The sequence below is a fragment of the Toxotes jaculatrix genome, chromosome 3, assembly GCF_017976425.1.
Source record: "Toxotes jaculatrix isolate fToxJac2 chromosome 3, fToxJac2.pri, whole genome shotgun sequence".
Classification (NCBI taxonomy): Eukaryota; Metazoa; Chordata; class Actinopteri; family Toxotidae; genus Toxotes; species Toxotes jaculatrix.
The window spans coordinates 8,140,073-8,159,343 of NC_054396.1; the positions used below are offsets into that span (position 1 = coordinate 8,140,073).

The 19,271-nt window shown below is 40.9% G+C and overlaps 2 protein-coding genes across 2 annotated transcripts; both read right to left on the reverse strand.

Annotated features, from left to right (window-relative positions):
• Positions 1 to 217: 217 nt before the first annotated feature.
• On the reverse strand, positions 218 to 10,120 carry LOC121178918 (inter-alpha-trypsin inhibitor heavy chain H3-like). The gene is made up of 22 exons (XM_041033411.1): positions 9,952 to 10,120; positions 8,365 to 8,400; positions 8,171 to 8,194; positions 7,423 to 7,577; positions 7,236 to 7,340; positions 6,922 to 7,084; positions 6,641 to 6,751; positions 6,399 to 6,527; positions 6,200 to 6,316; positions 5,948 to 6,116; positions 5,124 to 5,249; positions 4,733 to 4,914; positions 4,415 to 4,600; positions 3,840 to 3,979; positions 3,539 to 3,699; positions 3,245 to 3,274; positions 3,107 to 3,151; positions 2,548 to 2,661; positions 2,260 to 2,461; positions 1,640 to 1,815; positions 1,401 to 1,512; positions 218 to 1,293 (listed from the first exon to the last, which is right to left on the reverse strand). The coding sequence occupies exons 1-22, from the start codon at positions 10,057 to 10,059 to the stop codon at positions 1,155 to 1,157; spliced, it is 2,730 nt and encodes a 909-aa protein (XP_040889345.1). The 5' UTR covers positions 10,060 to 10,120; the 3' UTR covers positions 218 to 1,154.
• Positions 10,121 to 10,404: 284 nt separating this feature from the next.
• LOC121178919 (inter-alpha-trypsin inhibitor heavy chain H3-like) lies at positions 10,405 to 18,624 on the reverse strand. The gene is made up of 22 exons (XM_041033412.1): positions 18,466 to 18,624; positions 18,189 to 18,218; positions 17,854 to 17,877; positions 16,786 to 16,940; positions 16,505 to 16,609; positions 16,182 to 16,344; positions 15,960 to 16,070; positions 15,712 to 15,840; positions 15,397 to 15,513; positions 15,147 to 15,315; positions 14,902 to 15,027; positions 14,610 to 14,791; positions 14,341 to 14,526; positions 14,112 to 14,251; positions 13,753 to 13,913; positions 13,474 to 13,497; positions 13,247 to 13,309; positions 12,233 to 12,346; positions 11,843 to 12,044; positions 11,540 to 11,712; positions 11,224 to 11,335; positions 10,405 to 11,085 (listed from the first exon to the last, which is right to left on the reverse strand). Exons 1-22 carry the CDS (start codon positions 18,577 to 18,579, stop codon positions 10,947 to 10,949), a joined length of 2,739 nt encoding a protein of 912 aa, XP_040889346.1. The 5' UTR covers positions 18,580 to 18,624; the 3' UTR covers positions 10,405 to 10,946.
• Between the last annotated feature and the right edge of the window lie 647 nt (positions 18,625 to 19,271).

Below are 19,271 nucleotides of genomic sequence, written 5' to 3' on the forward strand. Positions count from 1 at the left end.
GTGGAACAGGTTTGAGACCTCTGGTGTGTAGATTGTCAAATTTAACTTTGGAGGGCTACATCTTCTTTATGTCGAGTTGCCTGCGCAACAAGCCGTAAAGAGCTCACTGCTGCCCCCTGTGGTCACACCTGCCATTCCCCTATTAACCATATGGAAAAGGTAAACATACCCCCCAAAAAAAAGTAAAAATAAAGAGTTGAAGCACTGTTTAATAATGTACATTTCCGTTTTATTTAAAGTACAGCATTTAGAACTTGCTAGTGTAAACGTACATTAGTATTATCTGACAATCATATGCTCCATCCCCTCAGGGTGCCATCTCTCACACTGTTCCAGTTAATAGTGATAACGATGTTGAGAAAATTAAGTGCTTGGGTCTCTCCAACATCCCAGCAGTGACAACAACCTCACCAGCAAGATGTTCTCCCTCTGCTGCTCCAAAGCTCAGAGAAAAAACACCGGGCAACTTCCATAATGTCTGAGAGAGAGGCTGGTACTGGTATCCAGAAAGAGAGGCAGGACTGTGTGTTCCCTCGCTTGACAAGCTGCTTCTCTTAGTTACCAGCCAGAGGGCCTCAAGCAAGCTAAATACTCCACACCCTGCCTGATGAATCTCTTCTCTGATTTCATTTTCATCATTCTGAAACAAAACTTTTTTATTTGGTTTGTGAGGTACTATGTCAGCCTAATATTTGAAAGCTTTACAGATTATATTACATATGTTATTAGTAAATCTTTTCAAACTGAATAAAACACACTTTACTTTGCATTCTAACCTTCACAAATTGCACACAGTCACTGTTATCACAGAGTTATCTCACTGATACTATTCAGCTATATATATATATGTCCAGCTATGAGTTTTAAAGTTAAGTGGTGATTATGCTGCTGTGACATAACTGTACAGTTATCTGAAGAGGACATGTTCCTTGGAACCGGCTAAAATCATAAAGTGTAATTTGGATTATCTTCAGATATAAATGTCATTAACCCGCTCATTTTTATAATATTTGTTTCTGCATGTGTGTCATTTTTGAATGGCGTCACACTGTGACTCAGGACAATCTGCCATCTCTCACCACACAACACTTCCACCACAGTGATGTACCCTGCGGCCCCAGTGCAATGACACTGAGATATTCAGTTTTCAAGATTCAAATAGTCTTAAAAAGCCCTGACACAATGTAGTCTGAGGCTCTTCCATCAATCAGGCCTGTTCCATCATTGTCAACAAACCAGCAGGCAATGTTTTCCCCATTCTCCACGTTCCTGCTGAAGTCCTTCTGCCAGTGTCTGTGAGGGAGAGAAAACAATGGTGAGATGTGGATACATGCCCACACTCTCCCCTCGTGTGTGTGTGTGTGTTTAAACTTTATGATCGTGTGCACCTGTGCACTAACCTGGTCACATGGAGTGTTTGTCCCTTCACATACATGGTGGCATCTAATTTCTCCTGGACTTCACCTGGGCGCAAGTCTGCCACCTCAAACTTAACCCCATGGTAGAACTGACCTGGAGCAGAATAATTTACTTAGTGTCTTTTAATTAATTTTAAATCCAAAATAAGGAAATATAAAATAGCCATGAAAACAGTGCATCATAATGTGAGAAATTTTCTCTCAGCTCTCGCTGTTCCTACCTAGCAGACCATGGACTGAAGCAGACAAGTGGTGACTGTCCAGGGTGTAGAAACCCAGGTAGTTTTGTTGATCGTGGAGTCTCTTCCACATCTTTGTGTGTTTGACGATCATAAATTTAACAGAGTGCCTCAATGTCACTGTCAGGCTGCAGTTCTTTGTTAACTTGAGGTCCATACTGGAGGTGAGACAAAAAAAATCTGTGAGTTGAATGTGAACGAACAAGAATTTACTTTGACCAACGGGCTGACAGCACGACAGAAACGCTGTATTATTCTGTTTCTCTGTGATTCACTGCAGCCATGTGGTGAAAAAGCGAAGATTTATTTGTCAGTGTGGCTTACTTTTAGTGTGCATGATGATTCAAATTTGGTTTTGCAGTTTTTACTGCTCCTATTTGTTGTCTAGTTTTAGATGACGTATGTACATGTTTTGCTTACTTTTAGTAGAGTGTAGGAGTAGGATCTTTAAGGTACAGCAATTGAACTCTGGGTAATTTTATTATTAATAAGTACAACAGATGCCTTTACATTCACTTCTAAAACCATTTTTAACCCAGGTACCTAACTGAATTATTTTATCAGTTTAGTTCATTCATCATTTGCAAGGCAGTGTTACTCACTTGGTTTCTTTGATAGAGGCTGTATCAGACCACAGCAGCCTGACCTGCTTGCCATTGTGGAAGACTGAGATGTCCTGAGTGTTCACTTCCAGCCTCACTCCCAGCTTCTGGTGGCTGATACCAAAACGCCCAAAGTAGGTGTTGATGTTACCATCCCGAACAACTTTCTTCTTGCCAATAATTTGGCCATTCACCACAAAGCCTGAAATATAACAATATTTTTGTTTACATTTCCTTTTCATGTTTCTCACAAAAAAAAAAGACTCCTTTTTAGCAAAATTGAGTGACCTGATTTTGGGTCTCTGACCAGAGTGAAAATGGTTCCTGGTTTGTCGTTGATGTTGAAGCACAGAGCGTCATCTCTATCTGGCAGCTCTATCATGAAGTGAGGATCTCCATCCACTGCACAAGCATCATCAAAGTATCACGTCAGACACAAAGTTATGTAATAGTCAAATTCATGTATAATGGGTGTGTTATTATGATATTTAAATACAATCTGCAGAAGCAGTAACAGTGTTTGGTTACATTCCTTAGAGCAGCAGTGTAAAGCCCACTGATTCCTTCACTGTTAAATTCTTGATACATATGTTGTGAATCACATAATGACTGCTGTGATACATAATTAAGAAATGCGAATAATGAAAATATCACAGATGTCATTTGTGATTTTATTTTTTTTAAATAAAAAAAAAACATTCATTATTTCTGTTTAATGAGTTAGTCAGTATTCTATGCTACTCTAAAAACCTTTAATGGATGATCAAAGTAAAACGGACAACGATATCGAGAGCATAAACTCATAAAATGATGTATTAGTTAAAATATGGATGTATGAGAAGCTTACCATCTGATAAGCTATGGGAACTGGCAGCAATGGCTGGGGAAATTGCTATAAAAACAATAATAACATACATTGTCCAAGGTGTTCAGACAATATGAAGCTGATAAAATATGTCATATAAGTCAAACAAGATAGCCGTACCATGGTGTCTCTCTGCTTTTTGTCGCTGGTCTGTGAAACAGGGCAAAAGTTAGAAAACACAGAACACAAAGTTAGCTGGATGCATTCGCCAAGTTCTGCTCACACTTTCAGATTCAACAGGTTGCTAATAATCAAATAATGTGATGTAAAATTTATTTACATATATTACATATTCTGCTTTACTAGTCAGTTTATCAGATAGTCAGCCTGTGCTATGTCAGCTTTTTTCTATTCTTACAGAATAAAAAAAACAGCTGGTAACTAATAAAACATGACCGGTCATGCTTCCCTTACCCTCAGTCAGCTTGTCAGCAATGAGAGGGGTGTCTGATCCACCCTCAGTTTCAGGCTTAATGACCACCATTGAGGTGAGAGGGGTGACGAAGCTGTACCGCAGGGACATGTCCATTGCCTTGGCTGTTACAATGTCTTTATCTTGCTGAGTACCAATGTCACTGGGAGATAGAAGAGAGAAGATTATATGGTTAATTAAAAGGTCTAATCTGAATCTTTGAGTAAAGTTCACAAAGAAACTTGCTTCAGATCTTTCTGCTGCTACAAACAAAGCTGACAAACAAAATTCAGCTGAACAAACCTGCTCTCGAGTAGCTGCTGGATGGTGAGATATGCCCACAGACGCTCAGTAAAATCCCCAAAGATGTACTCCAGTTCTGGGTAAATCACCTCCCAGTTTACCGCAATGACCTTTCTCTGTGCTTGGAAGTCCTTGTCAGGCTAAAGAAAGAGGAGAGATTCAATGATAGATGACAGGAGAGGATATTAATAATATAATCTGATAACAAGACTGAGAGCCACACAAGCAGCTCTGTAAGGCTGCAGAGTGGCCGTACAGTTAAATGCTTAATGGCAGCACACTAACATGGTCAGTGACAAAGCACAATAAAATAAGAACATAGTGGCATAATGATTTGACCCTTATTGAGGAATTATTATTGAGAAAGTCTGGAAAAAGTGTCTCTTCACCAGCCAAAGTGCAAATACCTAGATTACGACAATAGACTTAAGTTCAGGTCATGCACAGAACCACTCTTAGTACTCAATAGTCACAGGAACTGCCTCATATGAGAAAAAGTACATTGTCTATTCACGGCCATGACAAGATAGTGTCTAACTGATGTTATAGTTGACTTTCTGCTGTCCATTTCTCACCCCATGGGCAAACACTTCCACCAAGAAGTTATCCACATCCTTGCTGATCAGCTGACCAGCCACCACGATCTCTGAGCCATCAAACAACTGACTGAAGTGGTTGGTGGTCAAGAAGTCCACTGTATTGTCAGGATAACGCAGGTCCACGTCCAAGAGCAGAGGGCTGGACACTTCATTATAGAAACCCTGGAACAAAGACACATTCCAAATTATGCAGTGTCTGTTTCCTAAATGCCTGTGGAGGTGCAAACAAACATTGCTAAATTTGTGTGGACATTCCCTTTGCTGTAAATCAGTGTTTTTTCTCTTTTACCCTACCTTGAGTTGAAGCGCTGCATCTGAAGCTTCATATATTCTGCGAGCCAGTCCCTTGTTTTGTCTGCACATCACATCCAGGAAGGAGTAATCCACATCATTTCCAAATCCGAGGCAGAACATAGACATCTTTCCCCTGATAGCAGAATGCACATTCTGCTGGATTGTTGGGAGGTCAGACTCCCCTGTATGCATACGTACACACACATGTATTATGTATGAGCATGTAATGAAAGTCTGTCAATAAGACACTTCTAAGATTTTGCAGTAGCTCGTCAACCTTTGAAAACTTTTTACATGCCATGTGTTAGCTTGTTTTGAGCTGCTGTACTTGATCCACTTGACCCTCCACAATAAAGCATTATCATCTTCATCATCAATTAACACAACTCACCGTGGTTTGGCATCCCATCAGTCAGTAAAATAATCATATCCACACTCCTCTCTGGAAGCTTCCCATCTTCTCTTTCACTCACCAGTATGCTCACTGCCTTCAGTACAGCACCATTGATGTCTGTGGCTGAAAGGCAACGACACAATGAGGAGATTAACATGAACATTTTTTTTTAGATAACATTATCACAGAGATAATGACGTTGAAATTCCTTGATATGTTCTTTAAAGGAATAGTTTTTGGAAATACATATTTGCTTTTTTTTTGGACAAGTATTAGAAGATCAATACTACTGAAGCTACAGCCAACTTCTTTTTAGCTTAGCTTGGCATAAAGACTGGGAGTGGGGGGAAACAGTAATACTCCCAAAGCTCATTATTTAACACGTCATATCTCATCTGTTTAATCTGTACAAAAACAAAAAAGTGTAAAAAAAAATAAACTACGGTTTTATGTGGGGTTATGAGCATAGTTACTTGTTGACACCTCACGTGATAACATCACATCGTTATGAAAAGCTGAGCCAACCGGTTGTGGCGATAGCTTCATTATAACAGACAGATAGAGGAGTGGCATCAATCATTTAACTCTCTTTGACCCTGAACACTTATGATTTATTTTCTATTCACCTACAACCTATACTCTAAGTTGACACTGCTCGTCACAGAATAAAGGTAGAAGTCATACAGAATAAATCTATCTACTTATACATCTGGAAAAACATATTTGCAAATTGTAAATGTAAATATTTAAACTGGATTTCTAGTCATCTAAATAAGGAAGTAAAAAAAAACATTTGGCAGTGCCAGCTGTTTTCCTCTAACCTCCCTTGTCTCTTAGTTGCTTGATGTAAGTAATTGCTTCGGCCACGTTTTTCTTGGTTGCTTTGGTAAGAAAGTCCTTCCAGGTGACGATGTCGGAATCAAACAGGATGAAAGCAAAGTGGTCCTCCTCATGAAGGTCTTTCAGAATGGCAACCAATGCGTCCCGAGTCTGTAAAGATTCACCATTTAACATATGAAGATGTACATACAGTGATGCAGACAGTGTGTACCCACGCACACAGAGTCAGTTACCTGTACAATCTTTCTTCCACTCATTGATCCACTCCTGTCGATCACAAACACCACATTCTTTGGGACTCTGGGCAGATCAGGGGGAGCAAAGAAGTGCACAAAGTATCCATTCACAATCTGAAGGGAAGAGGAGAATTATTTGGTTAAAATTGATGCATGATTCTCAAGTGCCGCTGCAAAGTGTTTGCTGGCAGCTGACCTGAATTTCCCCTGGGCCCTCTTCTCGTTTCACGTCGTACTTGATGATGAAATCTCCATCAATTGTGGTGCCTTCACAACCTGGACACTTCCTCTGCTGCTCCAGCGTTGGTGAGAAAGAGATGTGTGCCTGAGAGACCGAGAGATTCACTTAATTTATGGGACACATCCTTTGTGCTTTTAAAAAATAATAGAAAAAGTTCATGTGAGTCTGCAAGCATGGCAATCTTAATAATCCGTTACCTGTGTGTTTGTTACAGTTTTCTCCACCGGAGGGAGCAGTTGGTTGGTGAGGAAAGTTGCATTAGCCTCAATGAAAGCAATGCCCTGAGGCTCATAGATGTCTGCCACAATCTGTGTCCACACACAGACACACACATAATCACTGAGGCAGATAAGGACGTGATGTAAAGTCTCATTAAATGCTGACACAAATTCCTCAGACTTTACATTTCTAACACGGGAGAGTCCACCTGACCATTGTGACATGATTTAGAAACATGAAAGAGCAGAGTGAACAGAACCTGAAATTCCTGCACAGGTTGTTTGGGTTTAACTCGGGTTAAAATCTCATACTGGCCCAGCTTCCTCTGAAGGAGCTCCTCGTAGGTCAGAATGAAAGTCACGTTACTTTTGGCTGCGATGTTGACAGACACTGAAAACTTCTCCATCTTTCTCCCAGAGGCCCTGTAGTAAAACAGTGACATGACTGACAGCTTCTAAATATAGCTTCTATTGCTTTAGAAGGATCTTTAGAACAAGTCCATAAAATATAGATGTTGATTTGAATGTGCAGTTTTGTGTTTGGTTTATGTTTTTTTTATCTCAGCTGACTCACTTGACCAGTCCAGCAGTCTGTCCAGAGGAAACGGCCTTCTCGTACTCTTTCTTAGCTTTCTCTTTCTCCTTCACCTCCCCATGGTACACCTGACCTTCAATTTCCCTGTGAGCCACAAAGACATTTGTCAGAGGTAGAGAAACACATAGCGTCTGATCACCATCAAAAGACCTGAGTTTTGACTGACATGCTGAAGTTGGTGATGAAGGCGGTCTTGGGCAGCTCCACTTCGAAGAAGATTTCCTGGGAAGAGTTTGCTTTGTTCAGAGCCTTGGAGGTCATGACGGTGTGGGCGAAACGAGACGTCACTGTGCAGGTGACTCTGAAACTGTGTACGTCCACCTGAGGATCAACGGAGAGGGAAGTGTGACATGCTTTTAGAGTAAAATCATAACCACACAAACATGTCCTATTAAAACAAACAAGCAAGACCAGTGGTCAGGAAGACTGGCAGTTTCTCCGCTGAATCACACGTCAGGAGTGAAGTCCCCAAATGATTCATGTCACAACACAGGAAGAGGTCACTCCTATGTAAACAGCATAAGAGTTTCTCATTCTAGCAAACGCATAAAGTAATAACATGCAGATGGACAAATCCAGCATGTTTATTGTCTCCAGCCAAGCAAAGGCAAAATAAATACATGCCAGTGGGCACTGAGGAGGGAAGAGCGGAACAAGTGGCATCTGGAAGCAATGTGGTTTGTTTGAAATGTGGATTTTATTTTGCAAACAGTAACAAAACCACTACTGTGAGACTAAAGCTACCAGTTATCCTGACCTCAGTCTCGTGTGTATCCAATTACTATATTCAGATTTGACTTAATTTGACTGTGAAACATTGATATATATGTGTTTTGCTGTTAAGAGAGGTCATATCTGTGTTTTAATTTCAGAATTTCATATCAGTGTCAAAATTGTCAGAATTGTTTCCTTACATTTGCAGAGTTTGTGCTTCTTTTCTGTGGGAGAAAAGGAGACAAAAAATATTGTCAAAATCAATATTTTCAACGTTTTTGAGTCTTATAGCAGGGTGAGAACAAAAATCAGTGACATATAAACATGGCACAGAACGAAAGAGCAGCAAAATCATGGCTCAAATTTTTGTTAATGAGTATTTTAAGCTGAATACCTTTATTGACCTGGTTCCCATAGCCTCTGTGGTCTCCTGGAACAGAACACAGAATGACTGTGTGGTTACCAAGCGTATAACCATTAGACATCACTGAACCTGAAATGTTTCTGAATACTACTGTTACTATTAGTTACACCCTATTATCCATGCTTTTGTTACTGTTGATCACTCTTTAATAGCAGGATTATCAAGAATATCTGGTAAGCGTTGCACTAACATGTCTGGGAAGGGAGGTGTGGACCCAGAATCAGACAAAAGACCATGTGGGAAAAGGCTCATGGGCACACACACAACAATCAGGTTGACAAGAAAAGACAGACAGCAAAGACAGGTAGACATCAAAGACAACAGGTCTGGTTAATTGTGCCCTATGCAAACAAGCAGAAATGTGCACAGGTGGCTGGATGAAGTTGTGCAGAAGCTGGAAAACTCAGAGGAGGCAACTAGTGGACAGGTGACGCATGACAAGGTCTGAAATGATGGAGCATGATTAGTTTACAAAAAAAATAATTGTACTGCTGACAGCACACAAGAGAAGACGAGGAACAGAAGACAGAGGGGGACAGAGCCATCACCACAATGGCACAGGACCTTCTTAGGCAAAAAGCAGCTTCACTGGATTCTGGTCTCTTGAGCCTATGAAACCTAGGAATTCAGCCATAACTGATTTTGTATGCTGAAACAGATCGTGGCCAACATTTTACTAGACCTATCACATATTGTGACGTGCAGTGAACCCTGATCACTGTTTGTGCACAACACACAGGGGCCTTTACTTACAAAAATAAGGATGTGAGATTTGACTGTTATGAGAGCTGACTCTCTGACGAACAGGCTTAACTTAGGACCAGAAAAGAAAAATCAAGTCCTCAAGGTTTGACCTGAGGACTTGAGTAAAAGGTTAATAACACAGTAATTGATATCCCTTGTACAGCCTGCACCTTAAATTAGTAAGCCTGTGTGTGGTTAAATTGTCAAGGCTTTGCAAGGAAAATGTTGTCAGAATCTAATGGTCAGAACTGTGACATTTGAAAAACTTATATCTTCACTTGTGTTTTGCTTATTGCAGTTGACATGGACTTGCACTTTGGACCTTTTGACATGTATTAACAGACATGAAACTTGACTTGGACATGCATGAAAAAGACTCAACAGCTCAGCTTAACCTAAATCCAATGTTTCAGTCTGTTGAGGATTTTCTAAGATGCTCCACTGTGTCACAGTTTTAAAGGATTCTTTTGTGCTAGTGCTAGCAAACTATGGCTTTGGCATTTTTCAGATTTGATTTTCTGTGGTGCTATTCTGTTTTTCTGCATAGCCTTGGTAACTATGCCTTCTGAACAGATCTTTTATTCTTTTCTTTTTTTTTCAGAAAACACAAGGCTGCTCCCAAACATAAAAAAACCCACCATTTCTTGCTTATCTGAGGAAAGATACACTCTTTTCAACTGCAGATACCAGCTTTTCATAAACAGTCTGTAGATTCAGCATCAATGAGGTGACAGAGAAAATAACAAAACATGCATTTGTTCACACGCAACCGCTACACACACACACACACACACAGTAGCTTGTGTTAAATACCTGAGTCAGAGCATTTCTCCTGGAAATGACCAGCGCTCCTTGGGCCTGACCTGGAAGCCAGATGCAGACATAAACCCACAGCAGCAGGACTCTCCACACAGCAGTCATACCGGAGAAAGAGAAGCGCCTCTCCCCCAGCACGGATGAAAACAAGTGTGAGGGAATTCGAGGCATGTGGGGATCAAGTCTTCCAGTAAGAGTTGTACTCCACCCACTCTCTGTGCTGCAGGAGGGATCCTCTGTGTCCACAGCTCTTACACTATGTTTGTATGAGTCAGCATGCATGGATTACCATAAAACTTATACTCATCCAGTTCTGACTTGCCCATGCAGTGCCTGATGGTGGTTCAGGTGTGTTTACTGCATGCAAGAGTGCAGCTTTTGAGCCATTTGCTACAGGGAGGACTTTTTCTTTTGCACTGTTTGACCGTGAAGAAATGTTTTACCAATTTGTCACCACCAATGTAAAATTTATTGGGTATATCCTACAGCAGACTTCACATGAACTGTAACGGACCTTTTCATCAGAGTCACACTGCTTTGAAACACTTTGTATCCCAGTTTACTTTAGCAAACACATAAACTAGGATTTAAAAAGCAGGGTGTGTTAGGTGTCATCACACAAGGGTTTGAAATTAGCAAGTTATTATACATTCAAAAATGTCTTTGGGGGAAAAAAGGAATAACCAAAGTAAAGACATGATAATCACTCACACAATGCTGGCAACAATGAAAAACTAAAATAAAATGAGTAAATCTAGCTTGGGTCCATCTTTGAGAACCGTGTCCCATTTATTCCCAAAAAAACGTATTACTGAGTTCTGGGATAGAGTTACTTCCCATTCTTATATTTCCAACAAATACACTCACAATGAAGCCTGTTTGCCTTTGGTTATATGATGATGGATTATTCATGGTGTAAGTAAAGTAAGATTTCAATATTTATTTAATGATTTTGATGATTTCTGTGCGAGACATTGATGTGTAACTTGCTATTAAATGGTTTTAAAAAGTCCTGACACAACGTAGTCTGTGGCATCTCCATCGATGAGGCCTGTTCCATTACTGTGAATGAACCAGCAGGGAACGTTTTCTCCGTTCTTCTCATCCCTCCTGAAGTCTCTCTGCCAGCCTCTGTGGACCGACACAGAAATGTCATGTAGGCCAAATGATATTTACGAAGCAAGACCCATTTATTCATTTAGGACACACATCATATGTAAACTCTTCCACACTGAGATGGGACACCTTTATCTGAGGCTTGTATTGTACCTGGTCACATTGAGCTCCTGTCCTTTCACATACATGGTGGCGTCTGGTTTCTCTGGGACTTCTCCTGGACGCAGGTCTGACACCTCATATTCAATCCCGTGGTAGAACTGACCTGGAGGAGTAAATATCACTTTAAAATATAATCATTCTGGCTCTGTATCTCTCCACCTTGCCAAATGAACTATAAATCATTACAGTTATCCTGTCCTTTTGTGTCAGCTATGAAGAGACACCACTGTAAATTCTGAAAAAGAAAGCCATATAATTTGTCATTCTAATATGCAGTTTACTTCCTGGTAAGAGTGCTATGTTATACCTAGAAGGCCATGAACAGAAGGGGAGAGGAGGTGGCTGTCCAGGGTGTAGAAACCCAAATAGTCCCGGTGGTACGGATGCTTCTCCCACACTTTATGTAGCAGGATCACAAACTTGACTGAATCTTTTAGAGTTACTGTTAGGCTGCGACCCTTGGTCACAAGAAGATCCACACTGGAGGAGGAAAAAGAAGAGGGACTTGATGATTATTATTTCTGACCTGGACTTTGCATTTCATGTTATTCATGCAGAGGGAGGGTTCTTTCACTGAAGCAGATGACAATGTGATGGTGCAGCCACTCACTTGGGTCCTTTAAGAGAGGCTGTATCAGACCACAGCAGTCTGACCCGTTTGCCGTCCTGGAACACTGAGATGTCCTGAGTGCTCACCTCCAACCTAACCCCCAGAGTCCGGTGGACGATGCCAAACCGCCAGAAGTAGGTGTTGATTTTACCATCAGGAGGAATTTTCTTGTCTCCAATTATCTGGCCATTGACCAAAATACCTGAGGAAACAGTGTGGGATTCAGTCACTCACTGTTTAACTGCAGCATCTGATTTACTAGCATATAAGAGTACGAAGTGAGAAAAAAAAATCTACATTTGATTTAAATATTGGTCCATAAGAAGGACACCAGGGACCACATTTTGAACTTGTCAACAGTCATGATGATAATCAGGACTCAGGGCTGACCTGAGTCTGGGTCTCTGACCAGAGTGAAAATGGTTCCTGGCTTGTCGTTGATGTTGAAGCACAGAGCATCGTCTCTGTCCGGCAGCTCTATCATGAAATGAGGATCTCCATCCACTGCAGATGATACAGTGACAGTAATGAATTAAGCCAGTCTGATGTTGTTCTTTATATATTATTAGCTGAACATGCTGATGCTCAACATGTAATGTTTACCATGTTCACCATTTCAGTTTAACATGTTAATGTTCTAACATTTGTTCATTAGTACAGGACCCAAAGTACAGCAGAATGTGCAAAAGTATTGGAGAAATGAATCTATACATTAGCTATAACGCTTGTCTTGCTGAGTGTTGGAGGCGGGTGGGGAGCCAATCCCAGCCCAGGATAGTCAGACAGTCTTTGTGACTGACTTTGACTGTTAGAGGAAGCCAGAGTAGCCAGAGGAAAGCTACCTCTTGCTGTGAGGCGACAGCGTTAACCAGTGCATCACTGTCAGGCTACTATTGTAGAAAATAATATAATTTCATTAATTTAATGAAAATTTAAATGAAAGATGATAATGGCCTAGATGAAAGGTTAGGGGATCACCAAGCTTATTACATTTCATCCTGAGGGGGATATGAATGTCTGTACGGTAAAATTTTGAGATATTTCGGTTAAAACCAAAAATGTGAACCTCATGGTGACACTAGAGAAAAAGTCAGAGAAAAAAGTCAGTTAGATTCTGAAGACGATGAATATCTGTTAAAAAATAAAAAAAATAAAAAAAATAAAAATAAAAAATTTGTGTTAAGATATAGGTAAATATTTTGACTTGCTATAGGTGCTCAATGAAAAGTCAGAGGATCCCTAAAGTTATATGGACCCACCTTCTGAGAACCCTGAATGTCCATATGAAAAGTCCTGGTAATTTAACTAATAGTTTTCATGATGGACTGACAGAGCAACTGACCAACAAACTGAAATCACTATCCCCAGGGCTGTGCAGCTAGCATTTATTAAAAAAGAACTTACCAAAATATGTGGGTGCTGCAGAGTAAGAATGTGTGTACAATGCAGGGCTTGAAAACCTATTTGCTAGAAAAAGGAAGAATAAAACCCAAGTTAAAATCAATACAGTGAACTGACTTGAACCTCCCTCTCTCGCTCTCTCTCTCTCTCTCTCTCTCTCTCTCTCTCTCTCTCTCTCTCTTTCTATATATATATATATATATATATATATATATAAATTGCTGTCTTACCTCTTTCTTCCTGTTGTCTTTGCTCTGTAGAAAAATCAAACAATCAAATAAACAAACAAACAAAAAACCAAATGGACAAGAACAACTTGGTATGTTTCAGATCAAACTGTAGCGCCAGCTTCCACTGGTACGTTTGAGTAAAGAGATATACTGTGTTGAAAACATGAATTCACTAGCCAGTGCTGCTTGTGAATGTATTACAGTGAAGCTTCTCATGCTAAGACATGAGAAGCTTCACTGTCCAGTATCATTTCTTAAACCCTCTCTTTCCTCCCTTACCCTCAGTCAGCTTGTCAGCAATGAGAGGACTGTCTGTCCCATCCTCGGTTTCAGGCTTTGTGACCACCATGGAGGTGAGAGGGGTGACGAAGCTGTATTGCAGAGACATGTCCAGCGCCTTGGCTGTGGCATTGGCTTTCTCGTCTGGGGAACCAGTCTTGCTGCAAGAAGGTAAAAATGACTTAAGTTTCCACCTGTGAAACTGAGATTCAGAAACTCATAATGGAATCTATAAATAAATATTATGGGCTCTCGGATGATGGCTAAAGAGTATCATTAACAAAGATTTTCACAAGACCTGTGGGAAATCAAGCTAAAGCAATTCAAGTCTCAGTTTGAGTCAAATTGCTCAAACTGACCTCTTCTCCAGGAGCTGTTGGATGGTGAGATAGGCCCACAGACGCTCTGTGAAATCCCCAAAGATGTATTCCTCTTCTGGGTACATGGCATCCCAGTTCACAGCAATGGCCTGGCCCTGTACTTTGAAGTCCTCCTCAAACTACAGGGAAGAAAATAGATATATGAGTCTTCTCTCCACCTCAGCGTTGTCTCTAAATTTCTGCCATTTGCCATCTGTCTCCTTCTTACCCCCTGGCCGAACACCTCCACCAGGAAGTTGTCCAGGCTGTTGTCTGTCAGACGACCAGCCACCACAATCTCTGAGCCATTAAACAGCATGTCGAAGTGGTTGGTGGTCAAGAAGTCCACTGCATTGTCAGGATAATGCAAGTCCACCTCCAAGAGCAGAGGGCTGGAAACTTCCTCATAGAAACCCTGACATAAATGCATTCATACATTTAAATTTACAAAAATCTAACTATTGGCTCAGAAATGTATTCACCGCCTAAATTCGCCACCTGGAGTTGAAGTGCTGCATCTGAAGCTTCATATATTCTGCGGGCCAGTCCCTTGTTCTGTTTGCTCATCACATCCAGAAAGGAATAATCCACATCATTTCCAAATCCGAGGCAGAACATAGACATGTTTCCTCCCATTGCAGAACGCACATTCTGCTGGATTGTTGGGAGGTGAGAAATTCCTTCAAACCCACAGATACAACACGCATGAATTTGATGCTAAATATTAAAAACAATGATCAAAAGTGCACTCACATATACAGCATATCCTACAGCGTGTCTAGATGCTCACCAGAATTTGGCATTCCATCAGTCAGTAAAATAACCATATCAATGCTCCTCTCAGGGAGCTTCTTCTCCTGCCTGTCTTTGACCAGCATTTTCACCCCTCTTAACACTGCGTCATTGATATTGGTTCCTAGAAGGAAAACACACAACAAACAGTAGAATGTATATTATCAGGATGTATTTCTAACATTGAAGGAGTAAAGATGAAATTTGGCATAAAGGCCAGTGTCATTTGTTTTTTCTCTTAACCTCCTTCGTCCACTATCCGTCTCACATAGACCATGGCTTCAGCCACATTCTCCTTGGTTGCTTTGCTAAGTGAGTTCCTCCATTCACGGATCGTGTGATCAAACTTGATAAGAGCAAAGTGGTCCTCCTCGTGGAGGTCTTGCAGGATGGTCAGCAACGCCTCTCGTGTCTACAAAGAGTCACAAGGTCAGAGGTTAAAAAGTGTGCGTGAGGGCATCAGTATGTTAGAACTACACGGACAGTCTTTCACCTGTGCAATCTTTTTTCCACTCATCGAGCCACTCACGTCGATCACAAACACCACATTCTTTGGGACTCTGGGCAGATCAGGGGGAGCAAAGAAGTGCACAAAGTATCCATTCACAATCTGAGGGGAAGACGATCATAAAGAACAGTAATGAAAGAATGACACAGCATAACCACAGATTCATCAGTTTGTCTTTCACAACGTAGCATCCAGACAAAGAACGTCTAAGCATGGTCGTCTAAGTATGGTTTCACATCCAAAGCGTAGTTTCAATGTGTGTTAGGCACATCCTGAGTTCAGGAGTTGTTGACAGCTGACCTGAATGTCCCCGAGGTTCTTTGCTCGGTTTACGTCGTACTTGATGACAAAATCTCCATCAATGAGTGTGCCATCGCAACCTGGACACTTCCTCTGCTGTTCCATTGTTGGTGAGAAAGAGATGTGTGCCTGACGAGGTGATAAATACATTGAGTTTAGCTTATTCAGAATTCTTGGGCCAGAAATTTTCTTGATTTTGAAATGGAAGTGAAACCAAAATCATTTTGAAGGTCTGTGGTACAATGCACCTTTTTGTCTGAGACAGTTTTCTCCACCAGAGGGAGCAGGTCATTGGAGAGGAAGGTTGCATAGGCGTCAACATAAGCAATGCCCTGTGGCTCATAGATGTTTGTCACAATCTGTCTCCACACACAGACACACAGACAGAGAGACAGAGATCATGGCAAAATATTAATATGAGATAAATGAAATCACTGTAAGACAGAATTTAATCATGAGCATCGATTCACCTGAAACTCATTGACCAGTGATTTGGGTTTAACTCGGGTTAAAATCTCATACTGGCCCAGTTTCCTCTGAAGGAGCTCCTCGTAGGTCAGAACGAAAGTCACATTACTTTTGGCTGCGATGTTGACAGACACTGAAAACTTCTCCATCTTTCTCCCAGAGGCCCTGTAGTAAAACAGTGACATGACTGACAGCTTCTAAATATAGCTTCTATTGCTTTAGAAGGATCTTTACAACAAGCCCATAAAATATAGATGTTCATTTGAATGTGTATTTTTGTGTTTGCAGTGCTGATTTTCTGTATTTTTCATCTCAGCTGACTCACTTGACCAGTCCAGCAGTTTGTCCAGAGGAAACGGCCTTCTCATACTGTTTCTTAGCTTTCTCTTTCTCCTTCACCTCCCCAACGTACACCTGACCTTCAATTTCCCTGTGAGCCACAAAGATTGAGAACAACATGATGCATCTTAAACACAGTACATTAACTGGTATCACTGAGAAACGTCTTGCTTTAGAGCAACACTGTGAAAGGAAACAGGGATGCATGTTGTCCCACACACAGATGGTCATAACACATGCAAGAATGTGGACAGCAGAGACACTGACATGCTGAAGTTGGTGATGAAGGCGGTCTTGGGCAGCTCCACTTCGAAGAAGATTTCCTGGGAAGAGTTTGCTTTGTTCAGAGCCTTAGAGGTCATGACGGTGTGGGCGAAACGAGACGTCACTGTGCAGTCCACTGTCACGCTGTACACCTCCACCTGAGACAGAAAGAAAGGATGAGATGGAGAAACAGAAACACCAATGAATATGAAAAGCCTATCGCAAGCACTTCACACAGGTTGTATTTTTATACAGTGAATTACTGTACGATCTGCTGTTTTCATGTAATTTAAAACTGAGTTCAGCCCATTCTGTGCTGTTCTGATTGGTGCCAAAGAAAAGTATAGCAGCATGAAAAAAAAAAAGGTTTATAAAAACATTATGTCACTGATTCCACTTTGGGAGTGCTGTGATGGGCGAGTCAGTCTGGGAGCTGGGTGCTATAAGCAGGGATCGAGTGGAGGTTTAAAAGACAAAACTCTTTTTCAGGCAGCTCAGTTATCAATACACAATAATCACAATCACAATAATCCTTTAAATCAATCTTTTTTTTCAGTCTGTTGACCTTCTCTTTCATTTGCTGTCAGTGAAGGGCACAGACAGACTGACCAGTGCTTTTTAAATCTGTTCAGAGATTACTGGAGTCAAACAGCAGGACCTGAGTTCTTTTTGTGACCAACAAATCATGAGAAAACATACTGCTGGAGTGCATCTTGTGTGAATTCTCATTGCTTACTTTACGGCGCTGCTCTGCCCTACCTGCATGTAATAGCTAATCTAATCCTTTATTCCCTCTGCTATGTTTTCTGAAAACTCTACATCTAATTCTTTCTGTTTTTGTACAGCCTCATGATTGACTCTTCAGATTGTTTTCTAATAATCTTGTATACATGTATTTATGTATTCCACATATGGTGTATGGTAGGCTTTTTAATTGTTAGTTTGGTGATTAACAGTGTGTTCTTCTTTCTTTTCCAGTCTATTGTGTGTGTATCTGATCTTTATGGCAAACTGCTGCATACTGTTACCCTTACAAAATTCTCATCATAATCAGAAAAAGATTTTTCTTACCGTGGCCTCGGCTGTGCTTCTTTTCTGTACCAAAAAAAAAAGAAAGAAATTAAAATGAGAGAGATTTGAAAGGATAGCTGGCAATTTCAGCCAGGACTGCTGCTTTATGCTATTTCACAATATGAAGGATCCATGTTCAGTGCCCCTTTAACAAAGTTCTTTATTCTATGTTGAGGTTCAAGTCATGCAATTGTAATTCAGCAACTAATACTGACATTTAATAAGGACCAAAACTTTAATGAATAAGTTTGAACAGGAACATGCACATTCTTAACAGGTTATTTTCACCGTTACATGAAGAGAGTTTGTGTCTGTGAATAGTTTCTGCCAAATACCTGCAGTGATCTGGCAGCTCCTCCTGCCTCCTGAAACACAAATACAGCAGGGTGAACCAACATGGTGCCAGACATTAGAAAGAAACAGTAAGTAACTGTGAAGAAAAACTTGTGTGTCACACATAGACATCCAAAGACAAGAAGTTAGGACCAGTAAAATGACTCGGTTAAATCAGGACACACCAGCCAAAACAAATACTTGTTTTATACTCATACTATAAAACAATGTGATTTAAAATGACAATGAGAGAACAAAAAGGTCAGAGTGTGAGGTTACCTGTGGAGCTTCATGGTCCCTGGAGATGACCAGAGCCCCGTGGGCCAGGCTGGGCAGCCAGAGGCAGGCACAGCCCCACATCAGTAACAGTCGAACACCCTGTAGTCCAGACATGACCAAAGATCCACTGAACACTGACTGACTTCACTGCTGAGAAAAAACCTCTCTGCCCAGGGGGAGGGACATAAAGTGTGAGTGTGTATGTGTGTGTTTGTGTGTCCAGTATTGACCAACAGACCTGGGTTCAATGGGTGGGAGGGCCTGAGGTAGAAATGCTGATGCTTGTAAAGCTTGAAGAAAATCTCTGGCTCAGGCTCGAAGTGTGCGCCTGAGTGCAGGACTGACACCAAACTCACACCTAATTAGATGTTGCCAACATAACAAGCCTGACACCCAGAGCCTCAAGTCCAATGTGAAAAATATCATGAAAGCACCAATTAGTAACACACACAAAATTATTATTTAGTGTAAGAGATAATTCTTAATCCAGGTACAGTCCATTATGTCAGCTCATGTTACAGATGTCTTGTGTTATTCCACACATGTGAATTCATTTATTCATTTATTCATCAACATCAGTTTGCTTAATATGCCCCTCAGTTAGTCTCCCTTTTCCTGCTGGACTCTTTCACTCAGCAGCTTGTGCTGCTTCACAGTGTGTGTTTACATCATTTCCCATCCATTTGGGAGCAAACAGTGGACCACTGTAAGAAAACCAGAAAGAGTCTCTTGTATGTTTTTTTTAGGGAAATTATCAAAAAAAAAAAAAAAAAAAAGCTGATTAGTGCTGGATTTGCTGGATTTGG

What these genes read in the sequence shown, in the direction of transcription:
- LOC121178918 (XM_041033411.1), bottom strand. Translation starts at nt 10,059, where the DNA reads ATGACTGCTGTGTGGAGAGTCCTGCTGCTGTGGGTTTATGTCTGCATC. An exon ending in GGAGAAATGCTCTGACTCAG is followed by an intron (nt 8,401 to 9,951) that starts GTATTTAACACA and finishes GTTCTGTTCCAG; the next exon opens with GAGACCACAGAGGCTATGGG. An exon ending in TGGGAACCAGGTCAATAAAG is followed by an intron (nt 8,195 to 8,364) that starts GTATTCAGCTTA and finishes TTTCTCCCACAG; the next exon opens with AAAAGAAGCACAAACTCTGC.
- LOC121178919 (XM_041033412.1), bottom strand. Translation starts at nt 18,579, where the DNA reads ATGTCTGGACTACAGGGTGTTCGACTGTTACTGATGTGGGGCTGTGCC. An exon ending in AAACTGTCTCAGACAAAAAG is followed by an intron (nt 15,841 to 15,959) that starts GTGCATTGTACC and finishes TCACCTCGTCAG; the next exon opens with GCACACATCTCTTTCTCACC. An exon ending in AGAACCTCGGGGACATTCAG is followed by an intron (nt 15,514 to 15,711) that starts GTCAGCTGTCAA and finishes TCTTCCCCTCAG; the next exon opens with ATTGTGAATGGATACTTTGT.